This window comes from Coregonus clupeaformis, unplaced genomic scaffold, assembly GCF_020615455.1.
Source record: "Coregonus clupeaformis isolate EN_2021a unplaced genomic scaffold, ASM2061545v1 scaf1443, whole genome shotgun sequence".
Classification (NCBI taxonomy): domain Eukaryota; kingdom Metazoa; phylum Chordata; class Actinopteri; order Salmoniformes; family Salmonidae; genus Coregonus; species Coregonus clupeaformis.
Genome location: NW_025534897.1, coordinates 82,675 through 102,500, shown reverse-complemented (window position 1 = coordinate 102,500; position 19,826 = coordinate 82,675). Strand labels below are relative to the sequence as shown.

Here is a 19,826-nt window from a genome sequence, read left to right as displayed (position 1 = left end):
TCGATTGGATGTTTGTCCCATTTGGTAAATTCGTTATTAGAGAGTGGACCCCATACTTTGCTGCCATATAGAGCAATTGGTTCTATAACTGATTGGAAAATTTTGAGCCATATTCTAATTGGAATTTCGATTTTAATATTCCTTTTAATGGCATAGAATGCTCTTCTTGCTTTGTCTCTCAGCTCATTCACAGCCATGTGAAAGCTACCTGTGTTGCTGATATTTAGTCCTAGATATGTGTACTTTTTGGTGTGTTCTAATAGAACTGTGTCCAAATAGAATTTATATTTGTCATCCTGATTTCCGGACCTTTTTGGAATATCATTATATTCGTTTTTTTTAGATTAACGGTCAGAGCCCAGGTCTGACAGAATCTGTGCAGATGATCTAGATGCTGCTGTAACCCCTCCTTAGTGGGAGACAGCAGCACCAGGTCATCTGCGTACAGCAGACTCTCTCTCTCTCTCTCTCTCGCTCTCTCTCTCTCTCTCTCTCTCTCTCTCTCTCTCTCTCTCTCTCTCTCTCTCTCTCTCTCTCTCTCTCTCTCTCTCTCTCTCTCTCTCTCTCTCTCTCTCTCTCTCTCTCTCTCTCTCGCTCTCTCAATCAATCAAATGTATTTATAAAGACCTTTTTTCATCAGCAGTTGTAACAGAGTGCTTTACAGATACCCAGCCTAAAACCCCAAACAGCAAGCATTGCAGATATAGAAGCACAGTGGCTAGGACAAACTCCCTAGAAAGGCAGGAACCTAGTTAGTAAAAGTAAAGATACATTAACAGAAAATGACTCAAGTAAAAGTGAAAGTCACCCAGTAAAATACTACTTGAGTAAAAGTCTAAAAGTATTTGTTTTTAAATATACTTAAGTATCAAAAATAAATGTAAATGCTCAAATATACTTAACTATCAAAAGTAAAAGTATAAATCATTTCAAATTCCTTATATTAGGCAAACCGGACTGCACCATTTTCTTGTTTTTAAAATTTACGGATAGCCAGGGGTACACTCCAACACTCAGACATAATTTACAAACGAAGCATGTGTGTTTAGTGAGTCCACCAGATCAGGGGCAGTAGGGATGACCAGGGATGTTCTCTTGATAAGTGTGTGAATTAGGCAATTTTCCAGTCCTGCTAAACATTCAAATGTTTGGAGTAAAAAGTACATTATTTTCTTTAGGAATGTAGTGAAGAAAAAGTTGTCAAAAATATAAATAGTAAAGTAAAGTACAGATACCCAAAAAAACTACTTAAGTTGTACTTTTCAAGTATTTTTTACTGAAGTACTTTACACCACTGCCTAGGAAGAACCTAGAGAGGAACCAGGCTCTGAGGGGTGGCCAGTCCTCTTCTGGCTGTGCCGTGAGGAGATTATAAGAGTACATGGCCATTAAGGCCAGATCGTTCTTCAAGATGTTCAAACGTTCATAGAAGACCAGCAAGGTCAAATAATAATCACAGTGGTTGTAGAGGGTGCAACAGGTCAGCACCTCAGGAGTAAAATGTCAATAGGCTTTTCATAGCCGGGCATTCAGAGGTCGAGACAGCGGGGGGGGAGCATAACTAAGATCACACAGGACACCAGCTAAGAAAGGAGAATTACAACAGATAGGACAGACTGACCCTCCCCCCTCTCTCTCTTCCCTCCCTCTCTCTTTCCCTCCCCTCCCTCTCTCTCTCTCTCTCTCTCTCTCTTCCCTCCCTCTCTCTTTCCCTCCCCCCTCCTCCTCTCTCTCTCTCTCTCTCTCTCGGTCTCTCTCTCACACACCCACAAAATAATTTATGAGGGCTCCAGATTGTATTTTGTACTCTAATGTCAGCATTGTGTGTAGTTTACATGTGACGTCTTAGATCCTAGGGAGGAGGGGACGTTGGTATTAATGTAGGTGGATTCATATTTTGGGGAGTTATCTGACATGATTTAGTACTGAGCTTTACTGTACACAGACTTAGCTACTCAAAGGCAAGTGTAAGTATTTACCCTAGAAGACATGACATTCGGACAACATGTATTCACCTGTCTGTCTTGTTCTATAAAGCCTGTGAACGGTCGGAACAGAGCAGGTTTCATAGGAAAGGTTCCCACTTGGTAATTCCTTGCAGCAGCCACTTCTTCATTGGAGGAGAATGTAAAACGTAATCCCTTTAGCTGGTTTTACATTTAAATGAGGAGGGATTATACAACGAGATATAGACTTATAGACTTCGTACAGTATGACTGCTGTGTGTGTGTGTGTGTGTGTGTGTGTGTGTGTGTGTGTGTGTGTGTGTGTGTGTGTGTGTGTGTGTGTGTGTGTGTGTGTGTGTGTGTGTGTGTGTGTGTGTGTTTCCATCCCCAAAGACCAGAGCTAGTGAACAGAACAAACTATTTCCACCTGGTTTAACAGTATGAGGTGGAGTCCTTTCTGAAGCTGGTTTAACAGAATGAGGTGGAGTCCTTTCTGAAGCTGTTTAACATTATGAGGTGGACTCCTTTCTGAAGCTGGTTTAACAGTATGAGGTGGAGTCCTTTCTGAAGCTGGTTTAACAGAATGAGGTGGAGTCCTTTCTGAAGCTGGTTTAACAGAATGAGGTGGAGTCCTTTCTGAAGCTGGTTTAACAGAATGAGGTGTAGTCCTTTCTGAAGCTGGTTTAACAGTATGAGGTGGACTCCTTTCTGAAGCTGGTTTAACAGAATGAGGTGGAGTCCTTTCTGAAGCTGTTTAACAGTATGAGGTGGAGTCCTTTCTGAAGCTGTTTAACAGTATGAGGTGGAGTCCTTTCTGAAGCTGTTTAACAGTATGAGGTGGACTCCTTTCTGAAGCTGGTTTAACAGAATGGGGAGGAGTCCTTTCTGAATCTGGTTTAACAGTATGAGGTGGAGTCCTTTCTGAAGCTGGTTTAACAGTATGAGGTGGTCCTTTCTGAAGCTGGTTTAACAGAATGAGGTGGAGTCATTTCTGAAGCTGGTTTAACAGAATGAGGTGGAGTCCTTTCTGAAGCTGGTTTAACAGAATGAGGTGGAGTCCTTTCTGAAGCTGGTTTAACAGAATGAGGTGGAGTCCTTTCTGAAGCTGGTTTAACAGTATGAGGTGGAGTCCTTTCTGAAGCTGGTTTAACAGAATGGGGAGGAGTCCTTTCTGAAGCTGGTTTAACAGAATGAGGTGGAGTCCTTTCTGAAGCTGGTTTAACAGAATGAGGAGGAGTCCTTTCTGAAGCTGGTTTAACAGTATGAGGTGGAGTCCTTTCTGAAGCTGGTTTAACAGAATGAGGTGGAGTCCTTTCTGAAGCTGGTTTAACAGAATGAGGTGGAGTCCTTTCTGAAGCTGGTTTAACAGTATGAGGTGGAGTCCTTTCTGAATCTGGTTTAACAGTATGAGGTGGAGTCCTTTCTGAAGCTGGTTTAACAGTATGAGGTGGTCCTTTCTGAAGCTGGTTTAACAGAATGAGGTGGAGTCCTTTCTGAAGCTGGTTTAACAGTATGAGGTGGAGTCCTTTCTGAAGCTGGTTTAACAGAATGAGGTGGAGTCCTTTCTGAAGCTGGTTTAACAGAGGTGGAGTCCTTTCTGAAGCTGGTTTAACAGTATGAGGTGGAGTCCTTTCTGAAGCTGGTTTAACAGTATGAGGAGGAGTCCTTTCTGAAGCTGGTTTAACAGAATGAGGTGGAGTCCTTTCTGAAGCTGGTTTAACAGAATGGGGAGGAGTCCTTTCTGAAGCTGGTTTAACAGTATGAGGAGGAGTCCTTTCTGAAGCTGGTTTAACAGAATGAGGTGGAGTCCTTTCTGAAGCTGGTTTAACAGAATGAGGTGTAGTCCTTTCTGAAGCTGGTTTAACAGTATGAGGTGGAGTCCTTTCTGAAGCTGGTTTAACAGTATGAGGAGGACTCCTTTCTGCAGCTGGTTTACAGATCTCTCCAGGAAATTAGGAACAATTAAGACTATTACCGTTTTTTTCAATTCTTTAAGCACAATTTTGAAAACAGGGCCCGGTTTATCAAAACACTACACACAATTAGCACAACCCTACACCAAAGTAGCACAACACTTCAGATCATTTGCAAAATGGAACACTGTTGTCAAAACTATACACGACTTCATAAAAACAATATTTTGTTACCATACGAAACACACACATTTCATATGACTTCAATCTTTTTTAACCAGTTACACACTGCTGTTGCTAACCTAAAAGTCTAATTCTCAGTGATTAGAGTACTGTAAATGAAGTACACAGAGAAAGTGCAACTATACAAACACAACACAAGACCAATGTTGCAGACTAAGGAAAATATCATTTATTTTTCTCCATATACCCAAATCAGTCAACATGTCAACATGGAGAATCACAACAAAACATCTCCCAGTTTTCATGCTACTACAGCAGTGTGCATAACACTGTTAGCTCAGCAAACAACAGACAAACGTAACATACTGTATCCAGTACAGGTTACAATTACAGTAAATAACAACAACAACAAACATAAAATATAATCTGAAAGAAACGGACAATATTGTACAGAAAATACTACAGTAAACATACTATACATTATCTCTTCGCCTAGCTGGATCTGGCCAGAGATTTTCATCAACATCACAAGCAATATCCTCATTAGCAAGACAACGCGGGAAGAACCGTCTTGAATGTCGAATCCATCCTTGCACAGCTGCGGCGTCGACTTGGTCACAGGCGTCCTCCATGGCCTGAATGAGGGGTACCTGAGCCTGGGGCTGGAGATCCTAAACCTTCCACCGCCATGCAGAGAAAAACTATTCGATAGGGTTTAGAAACGGAGAGTATGGTGGAAGGTATAGTACTGTCAACTGTGGATGGTGTTGACACCAGTTCTGGACCAAAGCAGAGCGGTGGAATGACACATTGTCCCAGATGACAGTGTATTGCATCTGGTGCATTTCTTTACCTGCTGTGACGATGTGGTGCAATCGGTCCAAAAATGCGAGAATGTGAGGTGTGTTGTAAGGGCCCATTTTGGCATGATGGAGGAGAACCCCATGCTGTGAAATGGCAGCGCAAAGGGCGATGTTACCCCCACGTTGCCCTGGGACATTGATTATAGCCCTGTGGCCAATGATATTTCTGCCTCTCCTTCTTGCTTTTGTGAGGTTGAACCCTGCCTCATCAATATATATGAATTCATGCAGGATTTCCTCAGCATCCATCTGCAAAACTCTCTGAAATACAGTGAAAGACAAGTTTGTGTAGTTCAGGATAGGTCTGGTATACAGTCAATGTAAAAAAAGTCATGTGTGCAGTATTCAACATCACAGTGCCAAAGTGAACAATACAAACCTCCACATACTCGTGCCGCAGCCTTTTGACCCTCTCTGAATTCCGCTCAAAAGGCACTCGATAAAGTTGTTTCATTTGAACCTGATGTCTTTTCAGGATGCGTGCCAGTGTTGACTGAGAGACCTGATGGACATTATTGAAAATGGCATGGTCACCGATTAATGTTGGCTTGTAGTTCTCTGAGCCCGATAGCATTATTGGCCAAAACCATGTTTATTATCTCTCTCTCTCTCTCTTGTTCTTGCGTGAATATGGGCCCCCTTCCTCCTTGTCGTTCCCGACCCTCAATCCTATGTAGAGAACAATACATGTAACTTACTGTACAATGTCACAGGAAGGGGTATCACAAGTGCTGATATGGTGCATACAATAAGCGGCTGATTACTGTAACTGTAGACAGATCTTCTTTTACCTGTTTTCCTGTCGAAAAGTCCTTATGACAGATGCCACTGTATATCTGCTAAGATTTGGCTGAACTCTCAGTCCAGCCTCCCTCAGCGTCAAATCCGTGGTTCACAACATGGTCCACTAGTGTTGCGCCAATGTCATTTGATAAGTTTGGTCCTCTTCTTCTTTGTGCACGTTCTCCTCCTGCTTCAGGTCTTCCTCGACCTCTGGCTCGGCCTCTGCCTCTTCCTCTACCTCCTTCTCCTCCTCCTCTGTGTACTCCTCCTCTCACCCTCACTCTTCTTCTGACTCCTTCCATTTTGGTTGAAGGCAGGTGAACCTACCTGCTGCATTTTTATAGTGCTTAAACCTGATTGGTGTGTCTACAATTTAGCAATCATGTGTTTGTGCACCTGGTGGCTGTGTTTAACAGATTGGCTCATAGGTGTGGTAATTTGACAGTCAGTGCTTTGGAATTGCAAGGAAGTGACATCATGATATACTTCTGTGTCTGATGTATACACGTGTGTTTAGTGTTTTGCAAATCACTGTGTGTAATGTTTTGCAAATAGTGTGAAGCTGACAACGTGCTTACAGTTGTGCAAATCTAGCCTTGTGTTTTGCTCCTTGAGTGTAAGGTTTTGCTAATCGTGGGAAAAGTTTAATTTTAGTTTGTAAGCAATCGTAAAAAACGGTAAGATGTTAATATGTCTCAGGAGTTTAGTTATTAAGATGTAAAATATGTCTCAGGAGTGGGAGTTTAGTTATTAAGGTGTTAATATGTCTCAGTAAATTTTTTATTCTGAATGCAAAGTAATTCTTTAAAAAAGCAGGATCAGGGCCAGTTTCACAGACTGTGTGTGTGTGTGTGTGTGTGTGTGTGTGTGTGTGTGTGTGTGTGTCGTGTGTTGTGTCTGTGTCTGTGTGTGTGTGTGTGTGTGTTCATGGGTCTGTGCGTGTGCGTGTGTGTGTGTGTGTGTGGAGGAGTCTGTGGAGGGATGAGGGATAACGCTCACGTGGAAATTAAAAACTAATTTGTTGCAGAGTAGCAGCAGAATGGAAAGAAACTTCAATATACTGAAACACTGACAATGTAATGTTGTATTATTTTATCCTAATGATCACCCTACGCCTGTTCTTTCCTCTTCGGTCATCTGAATGGTTCCCAGATGGAGAGACAGGGATGGGCTTATGAGGGGGTGTGGGCGGTGAAAGGAACCAGAGTAGCATCAACCAGGCCCTTGGTGCACCCCCCCACCGAGGCAGAAAGACTAGACCAGGAAGAAATGTTCATCTCCGTGGCATTTCCTCCTGCCTGGCTTAGCTACACTAGAGCACCACACACACACACACACACACACACACACACACACACACACACACACACACACACACACACACACACACACACACACACACACACACACACACACACACACATACAGATCTGAGTTAGCTACAGCTGCGCTAAAGCAATCATGCAAAACTGAATGGAATGGAATGAAATGGGGGTCAAGGGGGTCTTTCCATGAGAGCTGGGTTCAAACACTATTTGAAAGCATTCCGAATACTTTTCCTGTGCTCGATTAAGCTTGCCTGGCGCAATGGAACCAATAGAATAGCTGCACAACTGCAAACCCGGCCCATATGGCACCCCAGGCAGGCTAGAGCAAACCCTCCAAAGTATTTTAAAGATGTAAAAAAGTATTAGAACCCAGGTCTGCTTCTCAGTGGCTGTTACCTTTAGCGAGTCAGTCCTATCTAATGGAGGCATTTTATGGTATGCAGGGTATCAGGCCCCAGCTCTGTGCTCTGTCTGCCCACCTGGAGTTATTGCACAATAAGCATTACAATTAAGACAATACCTCTCTGTAGCCTAAGACTGAAGACTGATAGCGTTAAAACATAAATAGTATCAAATATATGACATTGTGGTTGAGGTCATTAATATACTTTTAAAATATATTAAACTGAATATAAATGCACTGTAGATGCTTTACTATACAGTATATGAGTCAGGGGTGGGCAGCCATGTTATTTCTGTGTTTCACCTCCAGCAGGGGATCTATTGACCCCAGACACCCCAACCACGGGCTGTTCTCTCCCTTACTGTCGGGCAGATGAGGTCTGATACCAACAGGCTCAGAGACAGTTTTTATCTACCAGCCATCAGACTGATGGACACCTGAACTGGACTGACCACCTGCTCTGATTCTCCACACCTTAGCCCACCTCACTACTGCTGCTACCGGACTCTTATTATACTGCTCAGTTTATACACTTCCCCAATACACCTGTAAATATTGTTCTATAAATTGTTCCTTCCTGTATGATACTGATGATAAAATGTTTATTCTATTCTACTAAGACATTTACTTTATGTTCATATTCTTATATTTTATTATTGTTGTTGCATTGCTGAGAAGGAACCTGTAAGTAAGCGTTCGGTTGGACGATGTATACCATGTGTATCCTGTACATACCACTAATACAACTAGAGGCTGTTTAATGTTAATGCTGGAACTCCTTGTTGGTTAGGAGAGAGAGAGAGAGAGAGAGAGAGAGAGAGAGAGAGAGAGAGAGAGAGAGAGAGAGAGAGAGAGAGAGAGAGAGAGAGAGAGAGAGAGAGAGAGAGAGAGAGAGAGAGAGAGAGAGAGAGAGAGAGAGAGAGAGAGAGAGAGAGAGAGAGAGAGAGAGAGAGAGAGAGAGAGAGAGCTGGCATCAATGGCAAGTATTTTTTTGGGAAGAGCGGAGTGGCTAATTTTAGCTCAGGCTGGAGAGTCGAAAGCTTCATCTCATAGAGAGAGAGAGAGATTCTCATTTAGTCAGAATGTAACGAAGTGTTGAAATCCTAGCGGCTGTGTTTTAATGTGCCAGATCCAGAGACAGTAGAGGGTGTTTGATCCAGCCCAACTGTTACAGTTCCTCTGCCTTTATTTCAAAGGCCTTTTATCATGTTTTATGGATTTTATGCATAGAGAATTCCAGTGCGGTTCTAACCAATGTATATCTGGCTTGTTTTATGGACTCCTCAGCATTTTACACTAGCTGAGACAGAAAGCAGGTGTTGTACAAGGAAGAAAAACAGCTAGACAACATCACGCGTGACTAAAACACACCTGAAACACATTTGCCTTTGCTTACTAAGATAATGTGATGATCCATATTAATGCAGCAGGCAGTGCTGTGGAAATCAAGCTGTGAGAACACACCGCCTGCGTCACAAATGACACTCTATTCTCTATGTAGTGCACTACTTTTTACCCAGGACCCACAGGGGCTCTGGTCAAAAGAAGTGCGCTATGTTGGGAATAGGGTGCCATTTGGGACGCTAAGTAGCTGAGAATGGGATGTAGTCCTCCTGTTTGTTGTCTTCACGCCTCCGCAGTGGGTTTGGTGTCAAATTATTAGAATTAAGAAGGATAAACCTGCACACGGTATACAGGGCTGGCTCTAGCCTTTTGGAGGCCCTAAGCCAGATTTGGTTGGGGGGGGGGGGCCCCACCTCACGCCTCCTCAGTGGTTTGGTGTTAAATTACATCTAGAATTAAAGTGGCAATATGTAACTTTTTTGGGGCGACCTGACCAAATTCACTAAGAATGGGACTTATTGATCATTGCAAGATGACACGGTAGATCTTTTCTGTGCGTGTTAATTCTATGCTTCCCGTTCTTAAGTTTTGTTTTTGCGTCTTTTACTTTCGGTATTGTACACCAGCTTCAAACAGTTGAAACAACAATATTTTTGGTTATGGAAAATATATTTCACAGAGGTTTAGATGGTAGAATGATTCTCTACACTATACTAGCTTATTTTGTCACATAAACTGAAATTAGGCGAGCTATTTGAGTTTTCTCAACCAGGAAATGGCGGAGCGATTTTTCTGCATGGTGCAACTTGAAGAAGGATTAAACCTGCACATGGTATACAGGACCGGCTCTAGCCTTTTGGGGTCCCTAACCAAGATTTGTTTGGGGGGCCCCCCACCTTATGGCAAAACATTATTGATGGTGGAAAGAAACATTTATGTTTTTAAGTTAATTTCCTTCAATTCTATACATTTTGCCATGGGGCGTAGAGAAAATATCAGCCAAGGTTGCTTGTGGAATGGAGAATGTGCATATCAGAATATCACAGACACACTCTTCAAATCAGCTAGATGAGGATGCCCTTCTCCGATGATGTAAACCTTTCTCTCTCCCCTCCCCTCCACAGAACCTTCCCTATTGTGTTAGAGCATGGTAGCTATCTCTTTCTCCGCAGGGCGTGATACCTGCCCCGAAACTCTACCACTTACATATTCCATATGAACCTCTTCCATCTATCTCCTCCACAGGGTGGGTTACCTGCCCTTGAACTCTCTTCTCTTCCCTGATGTTGTTTCAAACCTCTTCCCTACAGGATTTTAACATATTTGATCCATCTCCACACGGTGGGTTAGCTGCCCCAAAACTACCCCTCATCATATTCCCTGTGGTATATTTATGGTGTATATGGTATATTAAAAACCGGGTCGTTCGAGCCCTGGATGCTGATTGGCTGAAAGCTGTGGTATATCAGACAATATACCATGGGGATAAAGCAAAATATATTGTTTACTGTTCTAATTATATGTTGGTAACCAGTTTAAAATAGCAATAAGGCACCTCAGGGGTTTGTGGTATATGGCCAATATACTGTACCACGGCTAAGGGCGCTATCCAGGCACTCCACGTTTTGTCGTGCTTAAGAACAGCCCTTAGCCGTGGTATATTGGCCATTTACCACATCCCCTCGGGCCTTATTGCTTAATTAACATACTCTCTCCCCTCTCCTCCCCAGGACTGGCTACCTACCCCCAGAACTACCACTTCTCCTATTCACTATGGTATATTAATGTGTTGAATCTCTCTCCTCCCCAGGGCTGGCTACCTACCCCAGAATGTGCCCCTCCAGATAATCTGCTACCTACCCCAGGAGAGAGAGTTCCTCCCCTGGCACGCTGCCAGCCGCTCCCTCTACCAGCTGGACAAGCTGCTAGACCGCACAGAGGACTACAGCCTCTTTAGTGTATGTTATAACCTCTGACCTCTAACCCTGACCCTGACCCTAATCAAGCTGCTCGACCGCACAGAGGACTACAGCCTCTTTAGTGTAGGTTATAACCTCTGACCTCTAACCCTGACCCTGACCCTAATCAAGCTGCTAGACTGCACAGAGGACTACAGCCACTTCAGTGTAGTTTATAACCTCTGACCTTTAACCCTAATCCTAACCCTGACCATAACCCTTCACCTACAGCCTGTTTGGGACAGCTGGTGACCTCTCAGACCCTCTCTAACGACCCCCAGCACCTTACTGTGGATCAGGGTTCAGGAGCTTCTGCCCAGCACTAATCTTATGCACTAGTACACCCACTGAACACCAGCACAGGTCTGGAGGTCTTGATGTACGGGTTTTAATGACTTTTAAATTGTTTGTTGGTCGTGTTTAAGTGAAACCATAATGAGGTTTCTTATCTATCAAAGACAGTGCAGTCCAGTCCATTTGTCAGTGTGAAAATTCACACAGTTCTACTAGGCTTTATCATCAGTGGGTCCTCTGTCTCACTTTCCAGGGTGTCAGTGAGGGAGGGAGAGTGTCAGAGCGGGAGGGAGAGTGTTAGAAAGGGAGGGAGAGTGTCACGGAGGGAGGGAGAGTGTTAGAGAGGGAGGGAGAGTGTTAGAAAGGGAGGGAGAGTGTCAGGGAGGGAGGGAGAGTGTCAGAGAGGGAGGGAGAGTGTTAGAAAGGGAGGGAGAGTGTCAGGGAGGGAGGGAGAGTGTCAGAGAGGGAGGGAGAGTGTTAGAAAGGGAGGGAGAGTGTCAGGGAGGGAGGGAGAGTGCCAGAGAGGGAGGGAGAGTGTCAGGGAGGGAGGAGGTGTCAGGGAGGGAGGGAGAGTGTTAGAAAGGGAGGGAGAGTGTCAGGGAGGGAGGGAGAGTGTCAGGGAGGGAGGGAGAGTGTCAGAGAGGGAGGGAGAGTGTTAGAAAGGGAGGGAGAGTGTCAGGGAGGGAGGGAGAGTGCCAGAGAGGGAGGGAGAGTGTCAGGGAGGGAGGAGGTGTCAGGGAGGGAGGGAGAGTGTTAGAAAGGGAGGGAGAGTGTCAGGGAGGGAGGGAGAGTGTCAGGGAGGGAGGGAGAGTGTCAGGGAGGGGGGAGAGTGTTAGAAAGGGAGGGAGAGTGTCAGGGAGGGAGGGAGAGTGTCAGGGAGGGAGGAGGTGTCAGGGAGGGGGGAGAGTGTTAGAAAGGGAGGGAGAGTGTTAGAAAGGGAGGGAGAGTGTCAGGGAGGGAGGGAGAGTGTCAGGGAGGGAGGGAGAGTGTCAGGGAGGGAGGGAGAGTGTCAGGGAGGGAGGAGGTGTCAGGGAGGGAGGGAGAGTGTCAGGGAGGGGGGAGAGTGTCAGAGAGGGAGGGAGGGAGAGTGTTAGAAAGGGAGGGAGAGTGTCAGGGAGGGAGGGAGAGTGTCAGAGAGGAAGGGAGAGTGTCAGAGGGGAGAGTGTCAGGGAGGGAGGGAGAGTGTCAGAGAGGGAGGAAGAGTGTCAGAGAGGGAGGGAGAGTGTCAGGGTGGGAGGGAGAGTGTCAGGGAGGGAGGGAGAGTGTCAGAGAGGGAGGGAGGGAGAGTGTTAGAAAGGGAGGGAGAGTGTCAGGGAGGGAGGGAGGGAGAGGTCAGGAGGGGAGAGAGTGTCAGGGAGGGAGGGAGAGTGTCAGGGAGGGGGGAGAGTGTCAGGGAGGGAGGGAGAGGTCAGAGAGGGAGGGAGGGAGAGTGTTAGAAAGGGAGGGAGAGTGTCAGGGAGGGAGGGAGGGAGAGTGTCAGGGAGGGAGGGAGAGTGTCAGGGAGGGAGGGAGAGTGGTAGCAAGGGAGGAAGTGTGTCAGGAGGGAAGGGAGAGTGTCAGAGAGGGAGGACGATTGTCAGAGAGGGAGGAAGATTGTCAGGGAGGGAGAGTGTCAGGGAAGAAGGGAGAGTGTCAGGAAGGGAGGAAGAGTGTCATGGAGGGAGGAAGAGTGTCAGGGAGGGAGGAAGAGTGTCAGGGAGGGGGGGAGAGTGTCAGAGAGGGAGGAAGATTGTCAGAGAGGGAGGAAGATTGTCAGGGAGGGAGAGTGTCAGGGAAGAAGGGAGAGTGTCAGGAAGGGAGGAAGAGTGTCATGGAGGGAGGAAGAGTGTCAGGGAGGGAGGAAGAGTGTCAGGGAGGGGGGGAGAGTGTCAGAGAGGGAGGAAGATTGTCAGAGAGGGAGGAAGATTGTCAGGGAGGGAGGGAGAGTGTCAGGGAGGAAGGGAGAGTGTCAGGGAGGGAGGGAGAGTGTCAGGGAGGGAGGGAGAGTGTCAGGGAGGGAGGGAGAGTATCAGGGAGGGAGGGAGAGTGTCAGGGAGGGAGGGAGGGAGGGAGGGAGGGAGGGAGGGAGGGAGGGAGGGAGGGAGGGAGGGAGGGAGGGAGGGAGGGAGAGTGTCAGAGAGGGAGCAAGAGTGTCAGGGAGGGAGGGAGAGTGTCAGGGAGGGAGGGAGAGTGTCAGAGAGGGAAGGAGAGTGTCAGAGAGGGAGGGAGGGAGAGTGTCAGGGAGGGAGGGAGAGTGTCAGGGAGGGAGGGAGAGTGCCAGAGAGGGAGGGAGAGTGCCAGAGAGGGAGGGAGAGTGTTAGGGAGGGAGGGAGAGTGTCAGGGAGGGAGGGAGAGTGTCAGAGAGGGAGGGAGAGTGTCAGAGAGGGAGGGAGGGAGAGTGTCAGGGAGGGAGGGAGAGTGTCAGGGAGGGAGGGAGAGTGTCAGGGAGGGAGGGAGAGTGTCAGGGAGGGAGGGAGAGTGTTAGGGAGGGAGGGAGAGTGTCAGGGAGGGAGGGAGAGTGTCAGAGAGGGAGGGAGAGTGTCAGGGAGGGAGGGAGAGTGTCAGAGAGGGAAGGAGAGTGTCAGAGAGGGAGGGAGGGAGAGTGTCAGGGAGGGAGGGAGAGTGTCAGAGAGGGAAGGAGAGTGTCAGAGAGGGAGGGAGGGAGAGTGTCAGGGAGGGAGGGAGAGTGTCAGGGAGGGAGGGAGAGTGCCAGAGAGGGAGGGAGAGTGCCAGAGAGGGAGGGAGAGTGTTAGGGAGGGAGGGAGAGTGTCAGGGAGGGAGGGAGAGTGTCAGAGAGGGAGGGAGAGTGTCAGAGAGGGAGGGAGGGAGAGTGTCAGGGAGGGAGGGAGAGTGTCAGGGAGGGAGGGAGAGTGTCAGGGAGGGAGGGAGAGTGTTAGGGAGGGAGGGAGAGTGTCAGGGAGGGAGGGAGAGTGTCAGAGAGGGAGGGAGAGTGTCAGGGAGGGAGGGAGAGTGTCAGGGAGGGAGGGAGAGTGTCAGGGAGGGGGGAGAGTGTCAGGGCTGTTGGTGGCCCACTCCTCTGGGACCGGTGTTCATTTGTTCATTTGTCTGTCCAAGCAGATGTTGTAGAGAATAATGGAGGACAGATTATTCATGGCCTGGCCTTCTGGCATTCTCTAAACAGACCACCAAGTGCCTCTGCCGGGTCCAGAGAGAGAGCGCACGCACGCACACACACACACACACACACACACACACACACACACACACACACACACACACACACACACACACACACACACACACACACACACACACACACACACACACACACACACACACACACACACACACACACCAGTCTGAGGAGGAGTGTTTAGTACTTAGCTGTGTGGTATTAACCCTCAGTGTTGGCAGTGAACGGTTCTATACACAGATACAGTTTGCATCCCAAATGGCACCCTATTCCCTATATAGTGCACTACTTTTGACCAGAGTCATAGTGGGTAGTATTGCACGGTAAAGGGAATAGGGTGCCATTTGGGACACAGACCCAGAGAGGTGATTTACATGGAGAACCACAGAAAAATGAACGCTGTTACCTCCCACTAGGATGAGGAAGGAAGATAGTCCTCTTCATTTAGTAGGACAGCTGTGTGTGTGTGTGTGTGTGTGTGTGTGTGTGTGTGTGTGTGTGTGTGTGTGTGTGTGTGTGTGTGTGTGTGTGTGTGTGTGTGTGTGTGTGTGTGTGTGTGTGTGTGTGTGTGTGTGTGTGTGTGTCTGTGTGTGTGTGTGTCTGTGTGTGTGTGTGTGTGTGTGTGTGTGTGTGTGTGTGTGTGTGTGTGTGTGTCTGTGTGTGTGTGTGTGTGTGTGTGTGTCTGTGTGTGTGTCTGTGTCTGTGTGTGTGTGTGTGTGTGTGTGTGTGTGTGTGTGTGTGTGTGTGTGTGTGTGTGTGTGTGTGTGTGTGTGTGTGTGTGTGTGTGTGTGTGTGTGTGTGTGTGTGTGTGTGTGTTTTGAAGTCCGCTACACCCTTATTGTGGCAGCCAGGCTGGGCCCTAATGTTAATAATGATCTGCTTTCAATAAGGGACCATGAATGGGAGACGCTACGCCTAAATTAGCCTTGGCATCACCCGCTGTGTGGTTCGGAGAGGCAACACATTTATAGCATGCGTCCCAAATGGCTTCCCCATTCAGTTTATAATGCACTTCTGTTGGCCAGGGCCCATAAGGTTCTGGTCAAAAGTATTGTACTTTCCCAGGGAATACAGTAGGCAGCCATTTAGGAAACATCCATCATCCTATACAGCGCCTGGCCGTTTGATGGTTGTTCTGCCCTCCCCCTGTTTCATTACAAGGTGGCCATCCTGGCCATTTGATGGTTGTTCTGCCCTCCCCCTGTTTCATTACAAGGTGGCCATCCTGGCCATTTGATGGTTGTTCTGCCCTCCCCCTGTTTCATTACAAGGTGGCCATCCTGGCCGTTTGATGGTTGTTCTGCCCTCCCCCTGTTTCATTACAAGGTGGCCATCCTGGCCATTTGATGGTTGTTCTGCCCTCCCCCTGTTTCATTACAAGGTGGCCATCCTGGCCATTTGATGGTTGTTCTGCCCTCCCCCTGTTTCATTACAAGGTGGCCATCCTGGCCGTTTGATGGTTGTTCTGCCCTCCCCCTGTTTCATTACAAGGTGGCCATCCTGGCCATTTGATGGTTGTTCTGCCCTCCCCCTGTTTCATTACAAGGTAGAGTCAGTCTGGAGTCAATCCCCGAGGCAGTTGTCCTTGATAATAAGAGTCAGCCTTTTTATAATGAAATATCAAAACCTCAGAAAATGACACTGCTTTGGCCTGAGTCCTGTTGCTGTTTATTTCCTGTGATTTTCCAACTCCTCTGCCGCTTAAAATAGTTCTAAATAATTGTGTGCCATTTGCCAACTACTGCCCTTTTTTTAATTTTTATCTGACTAACAACATCTATCTGCTGTTTATGTGTTCCTTCCTACTTTCTCCCCAACAGGACTACGTGCTGAAGCAAGTGGCCTCAAAGTACCACAAGATGGGCTGGCCCTTGGCTCTCACAGAAGGCTCCATCATGCAGACCTCCTACCAGACTGAGTATGTCATGCATACAGTCACCTCTCACACAACGAGTGGCTGGGTTGGGATGTTGTCTTATACAGTCACCTCTCACACAACGAGTGGCTGGGTTGGGATGTTGTCGTATACAGTCACCTCTCACACAACGAGTGGCTGGGTTGGGATGTTGTCGTATACAGTCACCTCTCACACTCCTACCCCTCTTTTCCTTCTGTATCTCTCACCTTCCTTCCCTCCTTCCTTCCTTCCTTCCTTCCTTCCTTCCTTCCTTCCTTCCTTCCTTCCTTCCTTCCTTCCTTCCTTCCTTCCTTCCTTCCTTCCTTCCTTCCTTCCTTCCTTCCTTCCTTCCTTCCTTCCTTCCTTCCTTCCTTCCTTCCTTCCTTCCTTCCTTCCCTCCCTCCCTCCCTCCCTCCCTCCCTCCCTTCCTTCCTTCCTTCCTTCCTTCCTTCCTTCCTTCCTTCCTTCCTTCCTTCCTTCCTTCCTTCCTTCCTTCCTTCCTTCCTTCCTCCCTCCCTCCCTCCCTCCCTCCTCCCTCCCTCCCTCCCTCCCTCCCTCCCTCCCTCCCTCCCTCCCTCCCTCCCTCCTTCCTTCCCTCCCTCCCTCCCTCCCTCCTTCCCTCCTTCCCTCCTTCCCTCCCTCCCTCCTCCCTCCCTCCCTCCCTCCCTCCCTCCCTCTTTCTCATCGACAGAGAGCTGCAGAGAGAGGTGATCATGCTGGCATGTAGTTTCGGGAACAAGCACTGTCACCGCCAAGCCGTGTCACTCATCTCTGATTGGATCTCCAGCAACAAGAACAGGTGCAGTAGATCCTAAATGGAACCCTGTGGTTCTGGCTTAAAGTAGGTCCCTACTGCATAGGGAGTAGGGTTCAGATTGGTCCGGAGAGACAGAGAGCAGGCCTCATGCTGGACCCACAGTGGACCACATGTTGGCCTTATATATATACTGTACTTGGTAGGAAGACACTGGTCTGAAAGCTCCTTATCTTTAGGGAGATTTCCACCCACTGTGTGGACCACGAGGGAACACAATGTTTAGTCTAGTTTAAAGGTCATTTTCTTGTTAGAGAGAAGTCACTAAACGCCACTGGATGAGATAGTGGAAGCTTACATGTATTATCCTCCCCTATTTCCAACAAGACACCTCTCCTCTTCAGATGGCTCCAGGCAGCCCTCCTCCTCTCGTCCTCTAAAAGAAGCTTACAGTCGGAGTCACTTTCATAGCTCCTTTTTACAGAGCAGAATCTCACATTGTTGAATCCCAGTGGGCATGACATGTATTTGAGTCCTGATCAATAGGGCACGTTGGACAACCTTGACAATATCGAATGTTTCAAATGCCAAATGTCCATGGAAACAGAATCTATCCCTTGTCTAATCCCTCCACCTGTTGCTCTCGGCAACACAAACAACAAAATCCACAATCCACAACAATGGCTCCCACCTCTACATGGACATGGGGATGACAATAATCTCTTCATCTCCGCTATGAGGCAAAGACCCCTCATTCTTCCCTACATGCCCTCTCTCCCTTCAGGAAGAGTGTCTAATGATCCAGGGTCTGACTGGCTCTCTGTCTCCCTTCAGGAAGACTGTCTAATGATCCAGGGTCTAATTGGCTCTCTGTGTCTCCCTTCAGGAAGACTGTCTAATGATCCAGGGTCTGATTGGCTTTCCGTTTTTCCCTTCAGGAAGACTGTCTAATGATCCAGGGTCTGATTGGCTCTCTGTCTCCCTTCAGGAAGACTGTCTAATGATCCAGGGTCTGACTGGCTCTCTGTCTCCCTTCAGGAAGACTGTCTAATGATCCAGGGTCTAATTGGCTCTCTGTGTCTCCCTTCAGGAAGACTGTCTAATGATCCAGGGTCTGATTGGCTTTCCGTTTTTCCCTTCAGGAAGACTGTCTAATGATCCAGGGTCTGATTGGCTCTCCGTTTTTCCCTTCAGGAAGACTGTCTAATGATCCAGGATCTGATTGGCTCTCAGTTTTTCCCTTCAGGAAGACTGTCTAATGATCCAGGGTCTGATTGGCTCTCCGTTTTTCCCTTCAGGAAGACTGTCTAATGATCCAGGATCTGATTGGCTCTCTGTCTCCCTTCAGGAAGACTGTCTAATGATCCAGGGTCTGATTGGCTCTCTGTCTCCCTTCAGGAAGACTGTCTAATGATCCAGGGTCTGATTGGCTCTCCATTTTTCCCTTCAGGAAGACTGTCTAATGATCCAGGGTCTGATTGGCTCTCCGTTTTTCCCTTCAGGAAGACTGTCTAATGATCCAGGGTCTGATTGGCTTTCCGTTTTTCCCTTCAGGAAGACTGTCTAATGATCCAGGGTCTGATTGGCTCTCTGTTTTTCCCTTCAGGAAGACTGTCTAATGAATAGAGGAGACTAGAGGACAATATATGGTCCCTTGTAGCTCAGTTGGTAGAGCATGGTGCTTGCAACGCCAGGGTTGTGGGTTCGATTCCCAAGGGGGACCAGTATGAAAGAAAATGTATGCACTCACTAACTGTAAGTCGCTCTGGATAAGAGTGTCTGCTAAAATGAAAAAACAAACAAAATATGACAATAGAGGAGACTAGAGGAGAATAATAATCCTGTCTGTTTTAGTACTGTTTGGATCAGGGTTGATCCTGGCTCTTTTAGTACTGTTTGGATCAGGGTTGATCCTGGCTGTTTTAGTACTGTTTGGATCAGGGTTGATCCTGGCTGTTTTAGTACTCTATGGATCAGGGTTGATCCTGGCTGTTTTAGTACTCTATGGATCAGGGTTGATCCTGGCTGTTTTAGTACTCTATGGATCAGGGTTTATCCTGGCTGTTTTAGTACTCTATGGATCAGGGTTTATCCTGGCTGTTTTAGTACTCTATGGATCAGGGTTTATCCTGACAGTGAAGGGGAGGGGAGGAACATCCTACTCAAGGATGAAACTGTGTGAAACTATCCTAAATATATTCACGTCACCAAATAACTGATTAAAACACACTGTTTTGCAATGAAGGTCTACAGTAGCCTCAACAGCACTCTGTAGGGTAGCACCACGGTGTAGCCAGAGGACAGCTAGCTTCTGTCCTCCTCTTGGTACCTTGACTTCAATACAAAACCTAGGAGGCTCATGGTTCTCACCCCCTTCCATAGACTTGCACAGTAATTATGAAAACTTCCGGAGGACGTCCTCCAACCTATCAGAGCTCTAACAGCATGAACTGACATGTTGTCCACCCAATCAAAGGATCAGAGAATTAATCTAGAACTGAAAGCATAATCTACAGCTAGCTAGCACTGCAGTGCATAAAATGTGGTGAGTAGTTGACTCAAAGAGAGAGAAAGACAATAGTTAAACAGTTTTTTACTAATTTGTTTCTTCAAAAATGAAGGAGAAGCAGCAGAGAGAGAAAGAGAGAGAGAGAGCTAGCTATATTTTGTTGTATTTTTTAAACTTTCTCTTACTTAGCTAGCTAATGCAGTTAGCTAATTTAGCCTACTCAAACAACCGGCTCAAACAGAGAGGAATGCTAATTATGTTAGCTAGCTGGCTAATACTATAGCTGGTTCTTAGTAGTCTCTCCCTCAGGAGTGGAGCACCGTGGTTTCACCTCAGAGTCCCTGACATGCTCTCTAGATCTTAACCTACCCTTTAATCTGACTTGGCCCACACAGACTAATACAGAATGAACTAAGATAGGACATGATGAAGGTAATGTATCTGCGTCTGTCCATTGATTTCAGCAGTACTGCACTACACACTGTACATGTATACTGTACGCATGTCAGTGAGTTGAA

The 19,826-nt window shown here is 47.1% G+C and overlaps 1 protein-coding gene across 1 annotated transcript in view; it reads left to right on the top strand.

Annotated features, from left to right (window-relative positions):
- The window catches only part of LOC121553366 (thyrotropin-releasing hormone-degrading ectoenzyme), a gene marked incomplete at its 5' end in the record, with an annotated part of 75,380 nt that overhangs the window by 35,473 nt on the left and 20,081 nt on the right, over positions 1 to 19,826 (top strand). Inside the window, 3 exon segments of the mRNA XM_045218219.1 lie at positions 10,574 to 10,721; positions 15,969 to 16,066; positions 16,737 to 16,844. Of these exon segments, the coding sequence (XP_045074154.1) occupies positions 10,574 to 10,721; positions 15,969 to 16,066; positions 16,737 to 16,844 (354 nt within the window).